At 46.3% G+C, this 18,736-nt stretch overlaps 1 protein-coding gene across 5 annotated transcripts in view; it reads right to left on the bottom strand.

Annotated features, from left to right (window-relative positions):
* agap3 (ArfGAP with GTPase domain, ankyrin repeat and PH domain 3) overlaps positions 1-18,736 on the bottom strand; it is a 715,466-nt gene that overhangs the window by 360,535 nt on the left and 336,195 nt on the right. For 4 of the 5 annotated variants that reach the window (XM_080194794.1, XM_080194797.1, XM_080194799.1 and 1 more), the window contains exon 1: positions 11,271-13,602. The exons of the other annotated variant lie outside the window; for it this stretch is intronic. In XM_080194794.1, coding sequence (XP_080050920.1) covers positions 11,271-12,522 — 1,252 coding nt within the window. In that variant the 5' untranslated portion in view covers positions 12,523-13,602. Of the gene's footprint in view, positions 1-11,270; positions 13,603-18,736 lie in introns of those variants that run through there. 5 annotated transcript variants of the gene reach the window in all.

The following is an 18,736-nucleotide window of genomic DNA, read 5'->3' as shown; positions in this document are numbered from 1 at the left end:
TCATCAGATACGACTTTCCCTTAACAAACCCATACTGACTGTCCTTGATCAATCCCTGCCTCTCCAAATGACAATTTATACTGTTTCTCAGAATGTAATTTTCCCACCACTGAGGTTAGGATGACAGACCTATAATTACTGGGTCGATCTTTCCTGCCTACTTAAATAACAGTGCATTGTTAACTGTCCTCCAGCACCAAGGTGGAGGATGTGGTCACTCACAGGTGGAGGATGTGGTTAAGAAGGCGTATGGTGTACTGGCCTTCATTAATCGAGGGATTGAGTTTAGGAGTCGGAAGGTAATGCTGCAACTTTATAAGACCCTTGTCAGACCCCACTTGGAGTACTGTGTGCTGTTCTGGTTGCCTCACTACAAGGAGGATGTGGAAGCTATTGAAAGGGTGCAGAGGAGATTTACAAGGATGTTGCCTGGATTGGGGGGCACGCCTTATGAGGATAGGTTGAGGGAGCTAGGTCTCTTCTCTCTGGAGAGACGAAGGATGAGAGGCGACCTGATAGAGATTTATAAGATGCTGAGAGGTATACATAGGGCGGATTCTCAGAGGCTATTTCCCAGGGCTGAAATGGTCATTACGAGAGGACACAGGTTTAAGGTGCTGGGGAGTAGGTACAGAGGAGATGTCAGGGGTAAGTTTTTCACTCAGAAGGTGGTGAGTGAGTGGAATCGGCTGCCGTCAGTGGTGGTACAGGCAAACTCGTTGGGGTCTTTTAAGAGACTTCTGGATGAGTATATGGGATTTAATGGAATTGAGGGTTATAGATAGGCCTGGTAGGTAGGGATATGATCAGCGCAACTTGTGGGCCGAAGGGCCTGTTTGTGCTGTAGTGTTCTATGTTCTCGGATAACATTCTAATTGCTTCTTCAGTGTTTTGATGGAACCTGCCTCCACCACACTCTCAGGCAGTGCATTCCAGACATTCATCAATTGCAGTGTGAAAAAGCTTTTCCTCATGTTGCTTTTGCTTCTCTTGCCAAATACTTCAAACCTGTGTCCTCGCATTCTCAGTCCATTCAGGAGTAGGAATCTTTCTCCCTATCTACTTTGTCCAGTCCCTTTCTGATTCTGAAAACTTCCGTCAAATCTCCTCTTAACCTTCCTTTCTCCAAGGAAAAGAGTGCCAACATCTCCAATCTGCCTTCAGAACTGACATTCCTCATCCATTGAAACATTCTGGTGAATCGTTTCTGCACTCTCTCTAATGCCTTCACATCCTTTCAAAAGTATGGTTCTCAGAACTGGACACAATCCTCCAGTTGCAACCAAGACAGTTCAGGCAGAACCTTGGTGCTTTTTTTTTGCTTTGCCTTCTAATTTCTTAAATCCTCAGGGAGTGGTCTTGCTTGCGGCAGTGGAAGAGAGAGCTGACTGATGAATAGTGGTTATGGTCAGTTAAGTATTTACAAATGTTATCATTTATAGTTTGTAAGGAGTATATTCAATTGTATCAAGGTTCAGGGAAGAAGAGCCCAAGAGTACAAAGAGCAAATTTAGCCCAATGTAGCAAATGTAGCTCAGTCTATCACACAAACCAGCCTCCCATCCATTGACTCTGTCTACACTTCCCACTGCCTTGGCAAAGCAGTCAGCATAATTAAGGACCCCACGCTCCGGACATTCTCTCTTCCACCTTCTTCCATCAGAAAAAAAATACAGAAGTCTGAGGTCACGTACCGACCGACTCAAGAACAGCTTCTTCCCTGCTGCTGTCAGACTTTTGAATGGGCCTACCCCTCATTAAGTTGATCTTTCTCTACACCCTAATGGTGACTCTAACACTACATTCTGCACTCTCTCAATTCCTTCTCTATGAGCAGTATGCTTTGTCTGTATAGCGAGCAAGAAACAATACTTTTCATTGTATACTAATACATGTGACAATAATAAATCAAATCAAATCAAAAAGCAATGAACAATGAAAAGTACAGCACAGGAACAGGCCTTGTTAGGCACCCACCACACTCTGTTTAGAAAACTTTCCCCATACATCTCTCCTAAATTTTCCTCTTCTCACCTTGAACCTATGCCCCCTTGTAACTGACCCTTCCACCCTGGATAAAAGCCTCTGACTATCCACCCTGTCTGTGCCTCTCAATTCTGTAGACCTTTATCACGTCTCCCCTCAGCCTCCGTCTTTCCAGTGAAAACAATCCTAGTTTATTCAACCTCTCCTCATAGCCAACGCTCTCAAGACCAGGTAACATCCTGGTGAACCTTCTTTGCACTCTCTCCAAAGCTTCCACGCCCTTCTGCTGGTGAACCAACCAGAACTGCACACACTCCAAATGCAGCCTACTCAAGGTTTTATACAGCTGCAACATGATTTCCCAATTCCTGTACTCAATGCCCTGACCAATGAAGGTAAGCATGCCGTATGCCTTCTTAGAACAAAGAGAACAAAGAACAAAGAACAAAAACAGCCCGGGAAACAGGCCCTTCGGCCCAACGAGCCCGCACCGCCATCTCAACACCACCAGTCCCCCTCTCCACCCACGGCCCTTGTCTAATCACCTTCTTAATCAACTTGGCCACCTGTGTTGCCACTTTTAGGGAACTGTGGACCTGCACACCCAGATCCCTCTGTATGTTAATGTTCCAAAGGGTTCTGCCATTTACAGTATAATTCACACCTAAATTTGATCCTCCAAAATGCATCACCTCACATTTGTCCGGATTAAACTCCATCTGCCATTTCTGTGCCCCAGTCTCCAATCTATCTCTATTCTGTTGTACCCTCTGACAATCCCCGGCACTATCAGATGACCAATCTTCATGTCATCTGCAAACTTACTAATAAACCCCCCTCCCCCCACTCCTCCCCCCCCCCAACATTTTCCTCCAGATCATTTATATGTACTATGAACAACAGAGATCCCAGCACTAATCCCTGCAGAATGCCACTAGCTACAGATCTCCATTCTGAAAAACATCCTTCCACCACTACTCACCGTCTTCTATAACCAAGCCAGTTCTGTATCCATCTAGCCAGCCCACCCTGAATCCCATCTGATTTTAGTTTTTGTAACAGTCTGCCACGTGGGACCTTGTCAAATGCCTTACTGAAGTCCATATAAATCACATCCACAGCCCTTCCCTCGTCAATTATCTTTGACACCTCTCCAAAAAAACTCAATCAAGTTGGGGAGACCTGACCTTTCCCGTACAAAAGTAACTACGATATGGGGGGCAAGGGACGGATCAGGATATTGAATTTGATGATCAGCCATGATCATAAAGAATGGCGGAGCAGGCTCGAAGAGCCAAATGGCCTCCTCCTTTTCCTACTTTCTATGTTTCTGGCTCTAGTACTTTATAAATATGCGCTGTGAAAATTATTCCCAGCACTTCCAACATTCCCACTCCCACAGCCACCTCACCCCAAGTGCCACCCCACCCCACCCCAGCGCCACCTCGCCCCCACACCACATCAGTCCCAACAGCATCACAACACTCAGTTGTCACAGCAGATGCAGTTTGTGTAATGATCCGTGTCAAATACCACGTCAACGAGGCACCCCTAACCGGGTACTGACTGACGCTCAGGAAGTGTGATAATAATCACACTAAATTTATAGCAAGGAACTACCTCAATTAGTGAATTACAGCCAATGCAAATTAAACACAAGGCCTTTTGTTACTCTTAAAGTGTGTGTGACCCCAGGTCTCGGTGACCATTCTGTTGTGTCATTATCTCTGAAATACTTTTATTTCTCAGCTGTGGATCTGTAGCTTCTCTCTGAATCAGAAGATGATTTAGGTGAGTTTTGGGTTCCAGGAGGCATTCCTGATGTCATTCTCAGAGTGTGTAGAAGTGTCAAGAGGGTCAGTACTGAGGAAGCACCACAGTGTCAGGGGATCCCATTCACTCTCAGTGGGTCCCTACAGCGTAGAAGGAAGCCATTCAGCCCGTCAGATCTGCAACAGCTTTCTAACAGAGCATTTGACCCCAAGCCCTATCCCCATAACCCCAGCCATTTATCCTGCTAATCTCCATAACCTACACATCTTGGGATGCTAAGGGTGATTTATCATGGCCAATCCACCTAACCCAAGCAGACACAGGGAGAATGTGTAAACTCCACACAGTCACCCAAGTATTAGAATCAAACCCCGGTCCTTGGCACTGTGAGGCAGCAGTGTTAATCATTGTGTCACCGCGCTGCCAGTACTGAGGGAGTGCTGCACTGTCAGAGGGTCAGTACTGAGGGAGTGCCGCACTGTCAGAGGGTCAGTACTGAGGTAGTGCCGCACCGTCGGAGGGTCAGTGCTGAGGTAGTGCTCAAACCAGTGTGGTATGGAAGATACAGCTTCTCTTACCACTGTACATGAGTTAGCCAAGTGTAAAGGTTTTCAGTCGAATACGTTAATGATTCATCAGAGATCGAGATGGAACTGGCTGTGTTGTCACACAGCAGAGCAGGCAGTCAGTTAAATTGTGGTCGTTTTTTCAACACCGCTGTTAGCATTCCACACAGGGACAAAGGGGCAGCAAGGTCACTTGCTCGAATTTAAGGGCAGACTGAAGAACACACTTTACAATTCTCACCCGCTCAGCGCTCCCCGGGAGAACCTGAATCAGAACCCAACACCAACTTTAACACTCCAGAGCTTTTTATAGTCACACTTCCCATCACAAAAATACTCTCTCAGATCCAAATAACACCTTCAAAATGGTGTCAGACATAAACAAAAGCAGGATTTGCAAAGATCAGGGGGAGGCAGTGGTGTAGTGGTACTGGATTAATATTCCAGAGAACCAGGGTGAAATACAGAGACCCATGTTCGGCAGATGGTGAAATTTGATTTCAACAAAATAAACGTAAAGTCTAAAAAAAAATCAATTGCCGTTAAAAGCCCACCTGCTTCACTAGTGTGCTTTAGGGAGGAAATCTGGCCAAGACCATCAGAAATAAGAACAGGAATAGGCCATTCGGCCCCTTGAGCCTGGTCCACCATTCAATAGGATCATTGATTGTAGGACATTGCACATGTCCACTTTCTGCCCTTTCCCAGTAACTCTTGATTCCCTTACTGATCAAAAGTATCTATCACAGTCTTAAATATACACAAGGACTCTGCCCAGTTAACTTATCAATATCGCTTTCAAAGTTGTTTGAATCCCTCTCGCAACTCGCCTTTCCAACCTGTCTTTGTGCTACTACAGTACATTTGCTTCTTTCCTCCAAGTCATTAATATATATTGTAAACAGTTGAGGTCCCAGCACTGTTCCCTATGGAACACCACTGGTTGCAGGTGGCCAATTTAAAAAAAGAACCCCTTATCCTCACCTTCTCCTGCCCATTCGCCAATTCTCTAACCATGCCAATAAATCACCTCCAATACTTTGGACTTTTATCTTTTGATTTAATGTTTTGTGAGGTACCTTGTCAAATGACTTCTGGAAGTCTGACTACAACATCACTGGTTCCCCTCTGTCAACTTTGATTGAGACTTGCTCAAAAAACTCTTAATATTCAGGCACAAGTTTTTTATTTGTTCATGGGATGTGGGCATTGCTGGTTGGGCCAACATTTATTGCCTATTGCTGAAGGCATTTAACAGTCAACCACATTGCTGTGGATCTGGAGTTACATGTAGGCCAAGACCATGATAAGGACAACAGGTTTCTTTCCCTAAAGAACATCATTAAACCAGATGGGTTTTAGGACAAGCAACAATGGTTTCATAGCCATCATCAGGCTTTTTAAAATTCCAGACTTACATGGAATTCAAATTTCACCATCTGCCAAGGTAAGATTTGAACTTGGGTCCCCAGAACTCTGGGTCTCTGGATCACTAGGCCAGTGACAACACCATTCTGCCATTCCCTTTCCTGAAACCATGCTGACAAGACTAGATTATAGATTCAAATCTGCTGCTATCACTCCCTTAATAATTGATTCCAACATTTTTCCAGCAATAGATGTTTGGCTAATTGGCCTGTAGTTACCAACTTTTTGCCTCTCTCCCTTTTGGAATAGGGGTCTCACACTGACAGTTTTCCAATCCTCCAGTACTTGTCCAGAATCCAAGGATTTTTGGAAAATTGCAACAATGCATCCACAGTCTCTGTAGCAGCTTCTATTGATTTGATTTATTGTCACGTTTATTAGTATACAGTGAAAAGTATTATTTCTTGCATGCTGTACAGACAAAGCATACTGTTCATAAAGAAGGAAAGGAGAGGGTGCAGAATGTAGTGTTACAGTCATAGCTAGGGTGTAGAGAAAGATCAACTTAATAAAAGGTAAGTCCATTCAAAAGTCTGACAGCAGCAGGGAAGAAGCTGTTTTTGAGTCGGTCGGTATGTGACCTCAGACTTTTGTATCTTTTTCCCAACGGAAGGTGGTGGAAGAGAGAATGTCTTTTTGTGACGATATTGTGCTTTAATAAATGTATTTTAATCATGTTTCTCTGAAGGTTTTTCATGCAGGTCCAAGCATTTTAATGGCACTGTTTTGTCTGTAACCAGAGTAGTCTAATTGTCACTGAAACAGTAACAACATGTTTAGTTTTAATCTGGTCTAATGCAGTGTCCTGGGATTTTATGATCCTTATGGAATTGCTGGGTGGAGCATGATTGACAGGTCAGCTGATGCCTGGGGATAGTTTTTTTTCCCCACAGAAAAGTTCAAGTTCTTAGTTTCACTTTTTGGTAGTAAATTGAGGCAGAAAGCAGCAACAGTACTTCCCACTCTCGCTGGAATTGCAAATTCTGTTGTCTATTAGATGCTGTTTGGACTTGAAACTGAAAGCAGTCTCTTGTTTTCCCCTCTCACTAGAGTTGGAAATCCTGCAAATGGTGAGTTGTTAGAAGCTGGTGGAGGCAAGCAGTGTCTTTCTCTCTCTTTCTCTAGGGTCATGCTGGAAGTTCCAGGGCTGGGAAGCCTCAGAGGTTTAATCCAGCATCCAAAGGACCAATTCACAGCAGGAGTTAAGAAGCTGAAAACTCAGCATCATGTGAGCATACTCACTTTCTGTGCCAAGTCTAGAAAAGGGTGTATGATTGTGGGGTGGTGTGAGACTTGGAACATCAGAGAGAGCTAGCTGTTTCGGTTTACACTGTATCACGTTTGATTTTTGTTAAAAATTATGCTCAGCCACATTTGGGTATTGTATGCAGTTCTGGTTGCCCCACTGCCAGACGGTGGAAGCTTTGAGAGAGAGTACAAAGAATGTTCACCAGGATGTTGCCTAGTGTGAAGAGTGTTGACTATGAGGAGAAAAATATAAAAAACAGAAAAACTACAGCACAATACAGGCCCTTCAGCCCACAAACATGTCCCTACCTACTAGGCATACTTATAACCCTTTATCTTACTAAGTCCCATGTACTTATCCAAAAGTCTCTTAAAAGACCCTATTGAATCAGCCTCCACCACCACTGCCAGCAGTCGATTCCATGCCCCCACCACTCTCTGAGTGAAAAACTTATCCTTGACATCTCCTCTATACCTATTCCCCAGCACCTGTGTCCTCTTGTGGCAGCTAATTCAGCCCCGGGGAAAAGCCCCTGAGAATCTACTCGATCAATACCTCTCATCATCTTATACACCTCTATAAGGTCACCCCTCATCCTTCGTCTCTCTGAGAAAAGATCAAGCTCTCTCAACCTATCCTCATAAGGCGTGCCACCCAATCCAGGCAACATCCTTGTAAATCTCCTCTGCACCCTTTCTATGGCTTCCATATCCTTCCTGTAATGAGGCAACCAGAACTGAGCACAGTACTCCAAGTGGGTCTGACCAGGGCCTTATAAAGCTGCAGCATTATCTCCCGACTCCTAAACTCAATTCCTCGATTGATGAATTCCAGTATACCATAAACCTTCTTAACCACATCCTCTACCTGCCAAGCCGCTTTGAGCGTCCTATGAACCCCGACCCCAAGATCCTTCTGATCCTCCACACTGCCAAGAGTCTTACCCCTAATATTATAATCTGTCATCCTATCTGACCTGCCAAAATGAATCACCACACACTTATCGGGGTTGAAGTTCACTTGCCACTTCTCTGTCTAGTCTTGCATCCTATCAATGTCTCGCTGCAACTTCTGACATCCCTCCAGACCATCCACAATACCATCAGCTTTCAGGGATCTATGCCCATGGACACCGAGATCTCTCTGCTCATCCACACTACCAAGTAACTTACAATTAGCCCAGTACTCTGTATTCCTGTTACTTCTTCCAAAGTGAATCACTTTACACTTTTCTGCATTAAACTCCATTTGCCAGCTCTCAGCCCAGCTCTGCAGCTTATCTATGTCCCTCTGTAACTTGCAACATCCTTCCGCCCTGTCCACAACTCCACCGACTTTACTGTCATCTGCAAATTTACTACTGAAATAGCTTACCATGGGGAACCTTATCAAACACTTTACTGAAATCCATGTACACCACACTAACTGCTTTACCCTTATCGACCTCTTTGGTCACCTTCTCAAAGAACTCAATAAGGTTTGTGAGGCACAACCTACCCTTCACAAAACCATGTTGACTCTTCCTAATCAAATTATTCCTTTCTTGATGATTATAAATCCTATCTCTCATGATCCTTTCCAAAACTTTGCTCACAGCAGAAGGCTCACTGGTCTATAATTACCAGGGTTATTTCTGCTCACCTTCTAAACATAAGAAATAAATAGGAGCAGGAGTAGACCATCTAGCCCTTCGAGCCTGCCCCGCCAATATTTGCTATCCTCCAGTCTTCTGGCACTATTTCTGTAGACAATGACAACCTAAAGATCAAAGCCAAAGGCTCTGCAGTCTCCCCTCTAGCCTCCCTGAAAATCCTAGGATAAATCCCATCTGGCCCAGGGGACTTATCTATTTTCATACTTTCCAAAATTGCTAACACCTCCTCCTTTTGAACCTCAATCCTGTCCAGTCTAACAGCCTGTATCTCAGTATTCTCCTCGACAACATTGTCTTTTCCTGTGTGAATACTGACGAAAAATATTCACTTAGTACCTCTTCTATCTCTTCAGACTCCACGCACGACTTCCCACTATTGTCCTTGACTGGCCCTAATCTTATCCTAGTCATTGTTTTATTCCTGACATACCTATAGAAAGCTTTAGGGTTTTCCTTGATCCTACCTGCCAAAGACTTCTCATGTCCCTTCCTGGCTCTTCTTAGCTCTCTCTTTAAGTCTTTCCTGGCTAATTTGTAACTCTCAAGCGCCCTAATTGAGCCTTCACATCTCATCTTAAATCTACTTAATAGAGGCAAGTGTGAGGTGGTCCACTTTGGTAGGAAGAATGGTAGGAAGGACTATTACTTACGGGGCGAAAAACTGCAGCAGGCGACAGTGCAGAAGGACCTCGGGGTCCTTGTGCATGAGTCGCAAAAACCCAGCCTGCAGGTGCAGCAGGTGGTCAGGAAGGCGAATGGGATGCTGGCCTTCATAGCGAGGGGAATTGAATATAAAAGTAGGGAGGTCTTGCTGCAGCTGTATAGGGCATTGGTGAGGCCGCAGCTGGAGTACTGTGTGCAGTTTTGGGCGCCGCACCTGCGCAAAGATATTTTGGCCTTGGAGGGAGTGCAGAGGAGGTTTACTAGGCTGATGCCGGAGTTGAGGGGGTTGAGCTATGAGGAGAGGCTGAATAAACTGGGCTTGTACTCGTTAGAGTTTAGAAGAATGAGGGGAGATCTCATTGAGACGTATAAGATGATGAATGGGATGGATAGGATAGAGGTGGAGAGACTCTTCCCGCTCAAAAAAGACAGTAGGACTAGGGGGCACAGCCTCAAGATAAAAGGGGGGCGGTTTAGAACAGAGTTGAGGAGGAACTTCTTCACTCAAAGGGTGGTGAATCTCTGGAATTCTCTGCCCGTTGAAGTGGTGGAGGCTGCCTCGCTCAATATTTTTAAGACGCGGGTTGATGGGTTTTTGATAAGAGAGGGGATTAAGGGTTATGGGGAGAAAGCGGGAAAGTGGAACTGAGCAGCGACAGATCAGCCATGATCTTATTGAATGGCGGGGCAGGCTCGAAGGGTTAGATGGCCTACTCCTGCTCCTATTTCTTATGTTCTTATGTTCTTATATAAGATGATGAGGGGGATAGATAGAGTGGACATGCAGAGACTATTTCCTCGGAGGGATGTAGCTATTACTAGGGGGCGAAACTATAAGGTTCATGGTGGGAGATATAGGAGGGATGTCCGAGGTAGGTTCTTTACTCAGAGTGGTTGGGGTGTGGAACGCACTGCCTGCTGTGAGAGTGGAGTCGGACACTTTAGAAACTTTCAAGCGGTTATTGGATAGGCACATGGAGCACACCAGAATGATAGAAAGTGAACATAAGAACATAAGAAATAGGAGCAGGAGTAGGCCATCTAGCCCCTTGAGCCTGCCCCGCCATTCAATAAGATCATGGCTGATCTGTCGTGGCTCAGTTCCACATTCCCGCCCTCTCCCCATAACCCTTAATCCCCTTGCCTATCAAAAACCCATCAACTCGCGTCTTAAAAATATTTAGCAAGGCAGCCTCCACCACTTCAACGGGCAGAGAATTCCAGAGATTCACCACCCTTTGAGTGAAGAAGTTCCTCCTCAACTCCGTTCTAAACCACCCCCCCTTTATCTTGAGGCTGTGCCCTACTGTCCTTTCTGAGCGGGAAGAGCCTCTCCACCTCTATCCTATCCATCCCATTCATCATCTTATACGTCTCAATGAGATCTCCCCTCATTCTTCTAAACTCTAACGAGTACAAGCCTAGTTTATTCAGCCTCTCCTCATAGTTCAACCCCCTCAACTCCGGTATCAGCCTAGTAAACCTCCTCTGCACTCCCTCCAAGGCCAAAATATCCTTGCGTAAGTGCGGCGACCAAAACTGCACACAGCACTCCAGCTGCGGCCTCACCAGTGCCCTGTACAGTTGCAGCAAGACCTCCCTACTTTTATATTCAATTCCCCTCGCTATGAAGGCCAGCATCCCATTTGCCTTCCTGACCACCTGCTGCACCTGCAGGCTGGGTTTTTGTGACTCATGCACAAGGACCCCGAGGTCCCTCTGCACCGTCACATGCTGCAGTTTTTCACCACGTAAGTAATAGTCCTTCCTACCATTATTCCTACCAAAGTGGACAACTTCACACTTGCCAACATTAAATTCCATTTGCCAGTTCCTGGCCCATTCGCCCAGCCCTAGATCCTTCTGCAGACTCTCCACACCCTCCGCACAATAAGCACCACATCTGTATCATCCTGAGGATGGGCCATGTTGTATATCGCTCCCAGCTTACCTTCTGATGATGGTGATGACACTTCACATCTAGACTGATGAAAACTTCTTTCTGCAACATTCTCAGTGGTGGAGCAAGATTCAAGGATTCTACACGAGGCCATATTCTGTTCCTCAATCAGTGAAGTCCAGCCATTGTTCTGCTTCTCGGATCTCAATCCATCGGTTTTCCAGGAGTCTTTGTCTATACATGAATCCTTTTTGCGAAAGTGAGAAGTCAGAAACTTCCACCAGCTGCTCTCCTCCGAGTTTCCTTTTGGTGAGTGTGCTGACCTCACTTTAGGAGGTGTGTAAGAGTCTGTAACCGACTGCTGATGCACCAGGCAATTCTGACATCGCTTATGCCAGTTGGGCGTATCTTGGTTTGGTGTTTCTGAGGGAGCCAACCTTGTGCTTACAGGTGACTTTAGTCTTGATGGAAAGGAGTCTCCAACACTGTGTGTCCTGGCTCTGCTGCTCTCACCCTCCTTTTTGCTCTCAGCCCCTCTCCTTATCCGAAAGCTCAGGCTTCTTCTCAGCGATTTGAGGGATATTTTGGAATTTTGAGTCTTGTGATCACTTGCTGCTTCTTTCTCACAGGCCACTTTCCTGGCGGGGCTAACCCATCGGTGACTAGACCATCGATAGCCGGTTTGGAGGAAGGCAGAGCTCTCGGATCTGGCAGTCCACCCAGGTACTGCATTGTCTGGTACCTCAGCCCCACCATGTGAAGCAGTTCTGTTAATCTCAAGGAAACTCATACTGAGAGGTCGACGTAGTCCCTTCTTCCCAGGGTACAGAACGCACCCTCCAGGTTGTGCAGTTACTGCTGCTGCTTCATCTTGCTGCTGAGTATGTTCCCCTTTACTCAGTGGACTCCGATCAATCCCTCTCCTCACAGTTGCTGACACTGACTGTGATTCCAGCTCTGGGAATAATCCAATCCTTTTCTCTGGGATACAGATGCTCCTCGGCCGCCTCAGTCTGTCTCTTAGAGAGTTCCGTGGGGAATCGACCATTACATTTGAAAGGTTTCCACAGAAATCAACGGCGTCATTGGGCTTGGTCTCTTTCCGGGGCCGACCCGCCCGGCCCTCAATTAATTTCTTGAATTTAACCTGTAAGGCACCGGTGACAGTTACCTGTTCACACACAGCAGCAGATTGAGCAATCTCCGCCTGGGCCCTAACTGGGTGACAGCAGCGACATTTCTTCACAAACTGATCAGCTTCTGCCTGCAATACCCTCTTGTGCTCCAGTACGCTGTGCTCCATCTCTTGCTATTTGGCAGTGCCCTCAGAGTTGCCAGTCACACCATCTCCCACACTGCCCAAGCTCAGCTTGGTCTCACCAGGAGCTCGGAGACCAAAGCCATCTGCTGACCGCAATTGCTTCAGCTGCTGTTGAGTTGCAGGACACTGTGCCACCCTGTCCCGCCGTGTGACAGGCAGCGTTAAGCTGGGAACTGTTCAGGGAAGAACACTGGCCTGTCAGGCAACACCAACAACTTTCACTCTCCTCTGTCTCATTGGGTGCTGCAATCTCCCGGCCCAAAGGAAAACATTCCACTCTGCTTGAGTCACTTCAAGAACTGGAGCTAAACCAGCTTTTAAAAAAATAACAATCCATGCGCAGTATGTGAGGGAGTTTTGAGCAAGCAGTAACTAGACACAAGTGCGGCTGGAAGGGGTCTCCCACATGCTGGTTCCAAGTCGGAATTCTGCAGCATACAAGCGTCTATCTTCTCAGTTCAGCAGCGTCCCAGCTATTTCAACAAGCAGTGAACAAAACTGAATTCTGAGTACAACAGACTGCATTGCTACTGTGAGCCCCTGGCTGCTAACCTCTTGTTGTGGCTTGCACTCAGAACTGCGACATGTCAGTTGCTTTCTGTGTCAGACCTGGACGTGATTAGTTGAGAAATGTTCTCACACACCGTGCCTGCATGCCTGTACCTTGTACTGCATCTATCAGCACAGAGAGAGGGAAAATGTGGAATGGATCCACTTCACTCCCACTGCCAGCTCACACCGTCTTGAAGAGGAATCCTGCACAAGTGAACTGTGACAACGGTGAACAGGAATCGATGCTGACTGGAGGTAGAGTGAGGGGATCGGCTGAATGAGGGGATTTGGCAATGTGGGACTGACACCAGCAGATTGTATGTGACTGTTCAGCTAAACTGCAACTTCTGCCCTTCCACTTCACATTTAACACCTGGGGCTCGGTGTTACTAACCACTGTATAGTTCACCAATTCCAAAGCATGCCTAATCTCACTTACTCATCTCAATAAAGACTCACCTGATGAAGGAGCAGTGCTCCGAAAACTCGTGATACCAGATAAACCAGTTGGACTTTAACCTGGTGTTGTGAGACTTCCTACTGTGTTTACCCCAGTCCAACGTCAGCATCTCCACATTATCATTTCACTAATGCTGAGAGAGGTTAAAACATCGGGGAGGGAGTGAGGGAAGGAGATGGGGATATGGTGCAGTGGTCCTGAGTGCCCAGGTAGGGGTCCAGTTTTCAGGGAAGGGAGTACAAAGGGACCGTGTTAATGGAGTGCGGCATGTGCAACAAATGCTGCTACCCACATTTCAGCAGCAAAACCAACAGGGAATGCTGCACTGTCAGAGCTGCCACCTTTTGAGTGACACATTTAAGCAGGTCTATCCCCTGTATATTCACCCAGCGATTCCGCTCCCACTTCCCAGTTTTAACCTGGTGAATCCAGTCGCATCACTTTATTTATTCTTTCACAGGATGTGTGTGCTGTTGCCTAGGCTAGGCCAGCACTTATTGCCCATCCCAATTTGCCCTCAATGTGGTGGTGAGCTGCCTAACTGAACCGCTACAGTCCCTGAGGTGTAGGTATACCCACAGTTCAGTAAGTGAGGGAGTTTCAGGATGTTGACCCAGTGACATTGAAGGAACGGGCTGTATTTCCAAGTAAGAACACTAAGTAGCTTGGAGGACAACTTCCATATGGTGGGTTTCCATGCATCTGCTGTCCTTGTCCTTCAAGGTTGTGGGTTTGGAAGGTGTTGTCGAAGCAGCCTTGGTGAGTCCCTACAGCACAACTTGCAGATGGTACGCACTGCTGTCACATTGTGCCAGGTATGGAGGAAGTGAATGTTTACGGTGTGGAAGAGGTACTGATCAAGTTGGCTGCTTTGTCCTGAATACTTCTGAGCTCGTTGAGTGTTGTTACAGGCAGTGGAGATTATTCCATCACACACCTGACTTGTGCCTTGTAGATAGTGGACAAGCTTTGGGGAGTTATTCATCACAGAATTCCCAGCCTCTGACCTACTCTAGTAGCTACAGTGTTTATATGGCTAATCCAGTACTGTCACTTCCAGAATGTTGATCAACTATCTGATGGTAATGTCATTCATTGTCATGGGGTGACAATTCAATTCTCTCTTGTTGGAGATGGTCATTTCCTGACACGAATGTTACTTGTCAATATCAGCACAAGACTGAATCTTGTCCAGATGTTTCTGCATTTAGACATGGCCTGCTTCAGTACCTGAGGAACTGCGAATGCTGCTGTTCACTGTGCAGTTATTAGTGAACATCCTCTCACCTGACCTTATAATGAAAGGAATGTCACTGATGAAGCAGCTGAAGATGGTTGGCCCTCAGAAATTATCTTGAGGGACTCCTGCAGAGATATCCTGAAGCTGAGATGATTGATCTCCAACCACCACAACCATCTTCCTATGTGCCTGATATGACTCCAACCAAGTGGAAAGCTTTCCCTCAATTCTCACTGACTCCAGTATTGCCAGATCTTTTTGACGTTACACTCCACAACATGTGACACTGATGCAAAGGGCAGTCACTCTCACCTCACCTCTGGCATTTGACTCTTTTCTCCATATTTGAGCATGGCCGTAATGAGGTCAGAAGCTGAGTGGCCCTGGCAGAAACCACTGAGTCAGTGAGCTGAGTAAATACTGAATGATAGAAATGCCAATGACACCTTCCACACTGATTTATGAAATTATGTTTGACAAATCTGTTGGGAGTTTTCTGAGGATGTTACAAGCCGAATGGATAAGAGAGAACCAGTGGATGTGTTTGGATTTTCGAAGGGCTTTCAATGAAGTCCCTACACTGGAAGTTGGTAAACAAAATAAGACCACATGGGATTGAGGGGAGTAAATTGGCATGGATTGAGAACTGGTGAATAAGAAGTCTCACAACATCAGGTTCAAGTCCAGCAGCTTTATTTGGCAGCACTAGCTTTCGGAGTCTCAGGCTCCTTCATCAGCTGAGTGAGGAATTGTGTTCACAAACAGGACATATACAGACACAAACTCAATTTACAAGATAATGGTTGGAATGTGAGTCTTTACAGGTAATCAAGTCTTAAAGATACAGACAATGTGAGTGGAGAGATGATGTCTTCACCTTCAACAACAGTTCTTCATCCAGACACACGGAACTGCCATGGGGACCAAATTTGCACCGCAATATGCCAACATCTTCATGCACAAGCTCAAACAAGACTTCTTCACTGCACAAGACCTTCAACTGAAGCTATACACTAGATACATTGATGACATTTTCTTCCTTTGGATTCATGGCAAACAATCACTGAAACAACTACATGACGACATCAACAAGTTCCATCCCACCGTCAGACTCACCATGGACCACTGTCCGGAATCGGCTGCATTCTTGGACACATGCATCTTCATCAAGGATGGTCATCTCCGCACTTCACTGTAACACAAGCCCAAGGATAACCTCACAATGCTCCACTTCTCCAGCTTCTATCGTAAACATGTTAAAGAAGCCATCCCCTATGGACAAGCCCTCCGTATACACAGGATCTGCTCAGATGAGGAGGATCACAACAGACGCTTACACCAAAGTCGGAGGAGTGGTAGATAGTGAAGAGGGGTGTCATAGTTTACAGAGAGACTTGGACAAGTTGCAGAGCTGGGCCGAGAGGTGGCAGATGGAGTTTAATGCGGAAAAGTGTGAGGTATAGGGCTAACGGTAGGACTCTGAATAGTGTTGATGAACAGAGGGATCTGGGTGTATGTGTACATAGATCCCTGAAAGTTGGGAATCAAGTAGATAAGGTAGTTAGGAAGGCATACGGGGTCTTGGCGTTTACTGGTAGGGGGATTGAATTTAGGAGCCGCAACGTCATGTTGCAACTGTACAAAACTCTGGTGCGTCCGCACTTGGAGTATTGTGTGCAGTTCTGGTCCCCACATTATAGGAAGGATGTGGAGGCTTTGGAGAGGGTGAAGAGGAGGTTTACCAGGATGTTGCCTGGTATGGAGGGAAGGTCCTATGAGGAGAGACTGAGGGATTTGGGGTTGTTTTCATGAGAAAGAAGGTGGCTAAGAGGGGACCTTATTGAAACATATAAGATGATTAGAGGTTTAGATAGGGTGGACAGTGATAGCCTTTTTCCTCGGATAGAAAAAGCTAGCACGAGGGGGCATAGCTTTAAATTAAGGGGTGGTAGATATAGGACGGATGTCAGAGGTAGGTTCTTTACCCAGAGCGTGGTGAGGGATTGGAATGCCCTGCCTGCTGCAGTTGTAGATGCGCCTAGTTTGGGGGCGTTTAAGAGATCTGTGGATAGGTTTATGGATGAAAAGGGATTGGTTTAGGTTAGAGGGTCATTGCTTTTTTAATTGGTCGGCGCAACATCGTGGGCCGAAGGGCCTGTTCTGCGCTGTAATGTTCTATGTTCTAGATGCTGAGAAACGCCCTCAAAAGAACAAGATACGGTGCTTGACTCATCAATCGACAGTTCCGATGTGCTATAGTGAAAAACTGAACCGACCTCCTCAGAAGACAAACATGGGACACAGCGGACAGAGTACCCTTCGTTGTCCAGTATTTCCCCAGAGTGGAGAAGCTACGACACCTTCTCTGGAGCCTTCAACATGTCATCAATGAAGACGAACATCTCGCCAAGGCTATCCCCATGCCCCCACTTCTTGCCTTCAAACAACCGCACAACCTCAAACAAACCACTATCCGCAGCAAATTACCCAGCCTTCAGGAGAACAGTGACCACCACACCGCATATCCCTGCCACAGCAATCTCTGCAAGACGTGTCGGATCGTGAACACGGATGCTAACATCTCACATGAGAACACCATCCACCAGGTACACTGTACATAGTCTTGCGACTTGGCAACATTGTCTATCCGATACGCTGCAGGAAAGGATGTCCTGAGGCATGGTACATTGGGGAGACCATGCAGACGCTACAACAATGGATGAATGAACATTGCTCAACACTCACCAGACAGGAGTGTTCTCTTTCTGTTGGGGAACACTTCAGCAGTCACGAGCATTCGGCCTCTCATCTTCAGGTAAGCGTTCTCCAAGGTGGCCTTCACGACAGACGAAAATGCAGAGTCGCTGAGCAGAAACTGATAGCCAAGTTCTACACAAATGAGGATGGCCTTAACTGGGTTCTTGGGTTCATGTCACACTATCTGTAACCCCCACGACTTGCCTGGGCTTGCAAAACCTTACTAACCTGTCTGGAGACAATACACATCTCTTTAACCTGTGCTTAACCCTCTCTCCACTCACATTGTCTGTACCTTCAAGACTTGATTACCTGTAAAGACTCGCATTGCAACCATTATTTTGTAAATTGAGTTTGTGTCTTTATATGCCGTGTTTGTGAACAGAACTCCCACTTACCTGATGAAGGGGCAGCACTCCAAAAGCTAGCGGCTTTTGCTACCAAATAAACCTTTTGGACTTTAACTTGGTGTTGTGAGACTTCTTACTTCATCAATCAAAGCATAGATTACAAAAGCAGGGAGCTCATGTTGGAGTTGTATAAAACTTTGGTGAGGCCACAGCTGGAGTACTGTGTGCAGTTCTGGTCACCACATTATCGGAAGGATGTGATTGCACTGGAGGGGGTGCAGAGGAGATTCACCAGGATGCTGCCTGGGGTGGAACATTTAAATTATGGAGAGAGGTTGGGTAGGCTTGGGGTGTTTTCATTGGAGCAGAGAAGACTGAGGGGCGACCCGATCGAGGTGCACAAGATTATGAGGGACGTGGTCAGGGTGGATAAGGAGAAACTGTTCCCCTTAGTTGAAGGGTCAGTCACGAGGGGGACAGAGGTTCAAGGTGAGGGACAGGAGGTTGAGGGGGGATGTGAGTGAGAAGCTTTTTACCCAGAGGGTGGTGAGGGTCTGGAATGCACTGCCTGGGAGGGCGGTGGAGGTGGGATGCCTCACATCCTTTAAAAAGTATCTGGATGAGCACTTGGCACATCATAACATTCAGGGCTATGGACCAAGTGTTGGCAGATGGGGTTAGGTGGGAGTTCAGGTGTTTCTAATGTATCGGTGTGGAGTCAATGGGCCAAAGAGCCTCTTCTGCTCTGTGTGATTCTATAATTAAATATTCCCTCATCTTGCTTTTCCTTCCATGCATCACCTCGCACTTATCAGGGTTAAATGTCTGCCATTGCTC

This window comes from Carcharhinus amblyrhynchos, chromosome 8 (assembly GCF_965287045.1).
Source record: "Carcharhinus amblyrhynchos chromosome 8, sCarAmb.v2.hapA, whole genome shotgun sequence".
Classification (NCBI taxonomy): Eukaryota; Metazoa; Chordata; class Chondrichthyes; order Carcharhiniformes; family Carcharhinidae; genus Carcharhinus; species Carcharhinus amblyrhynchos.
The sequence above is the reverse complement of the archived record's forward strand: the minus strand, read 5'-3'. Positions and strand labels throughout refer to the sequence as shown.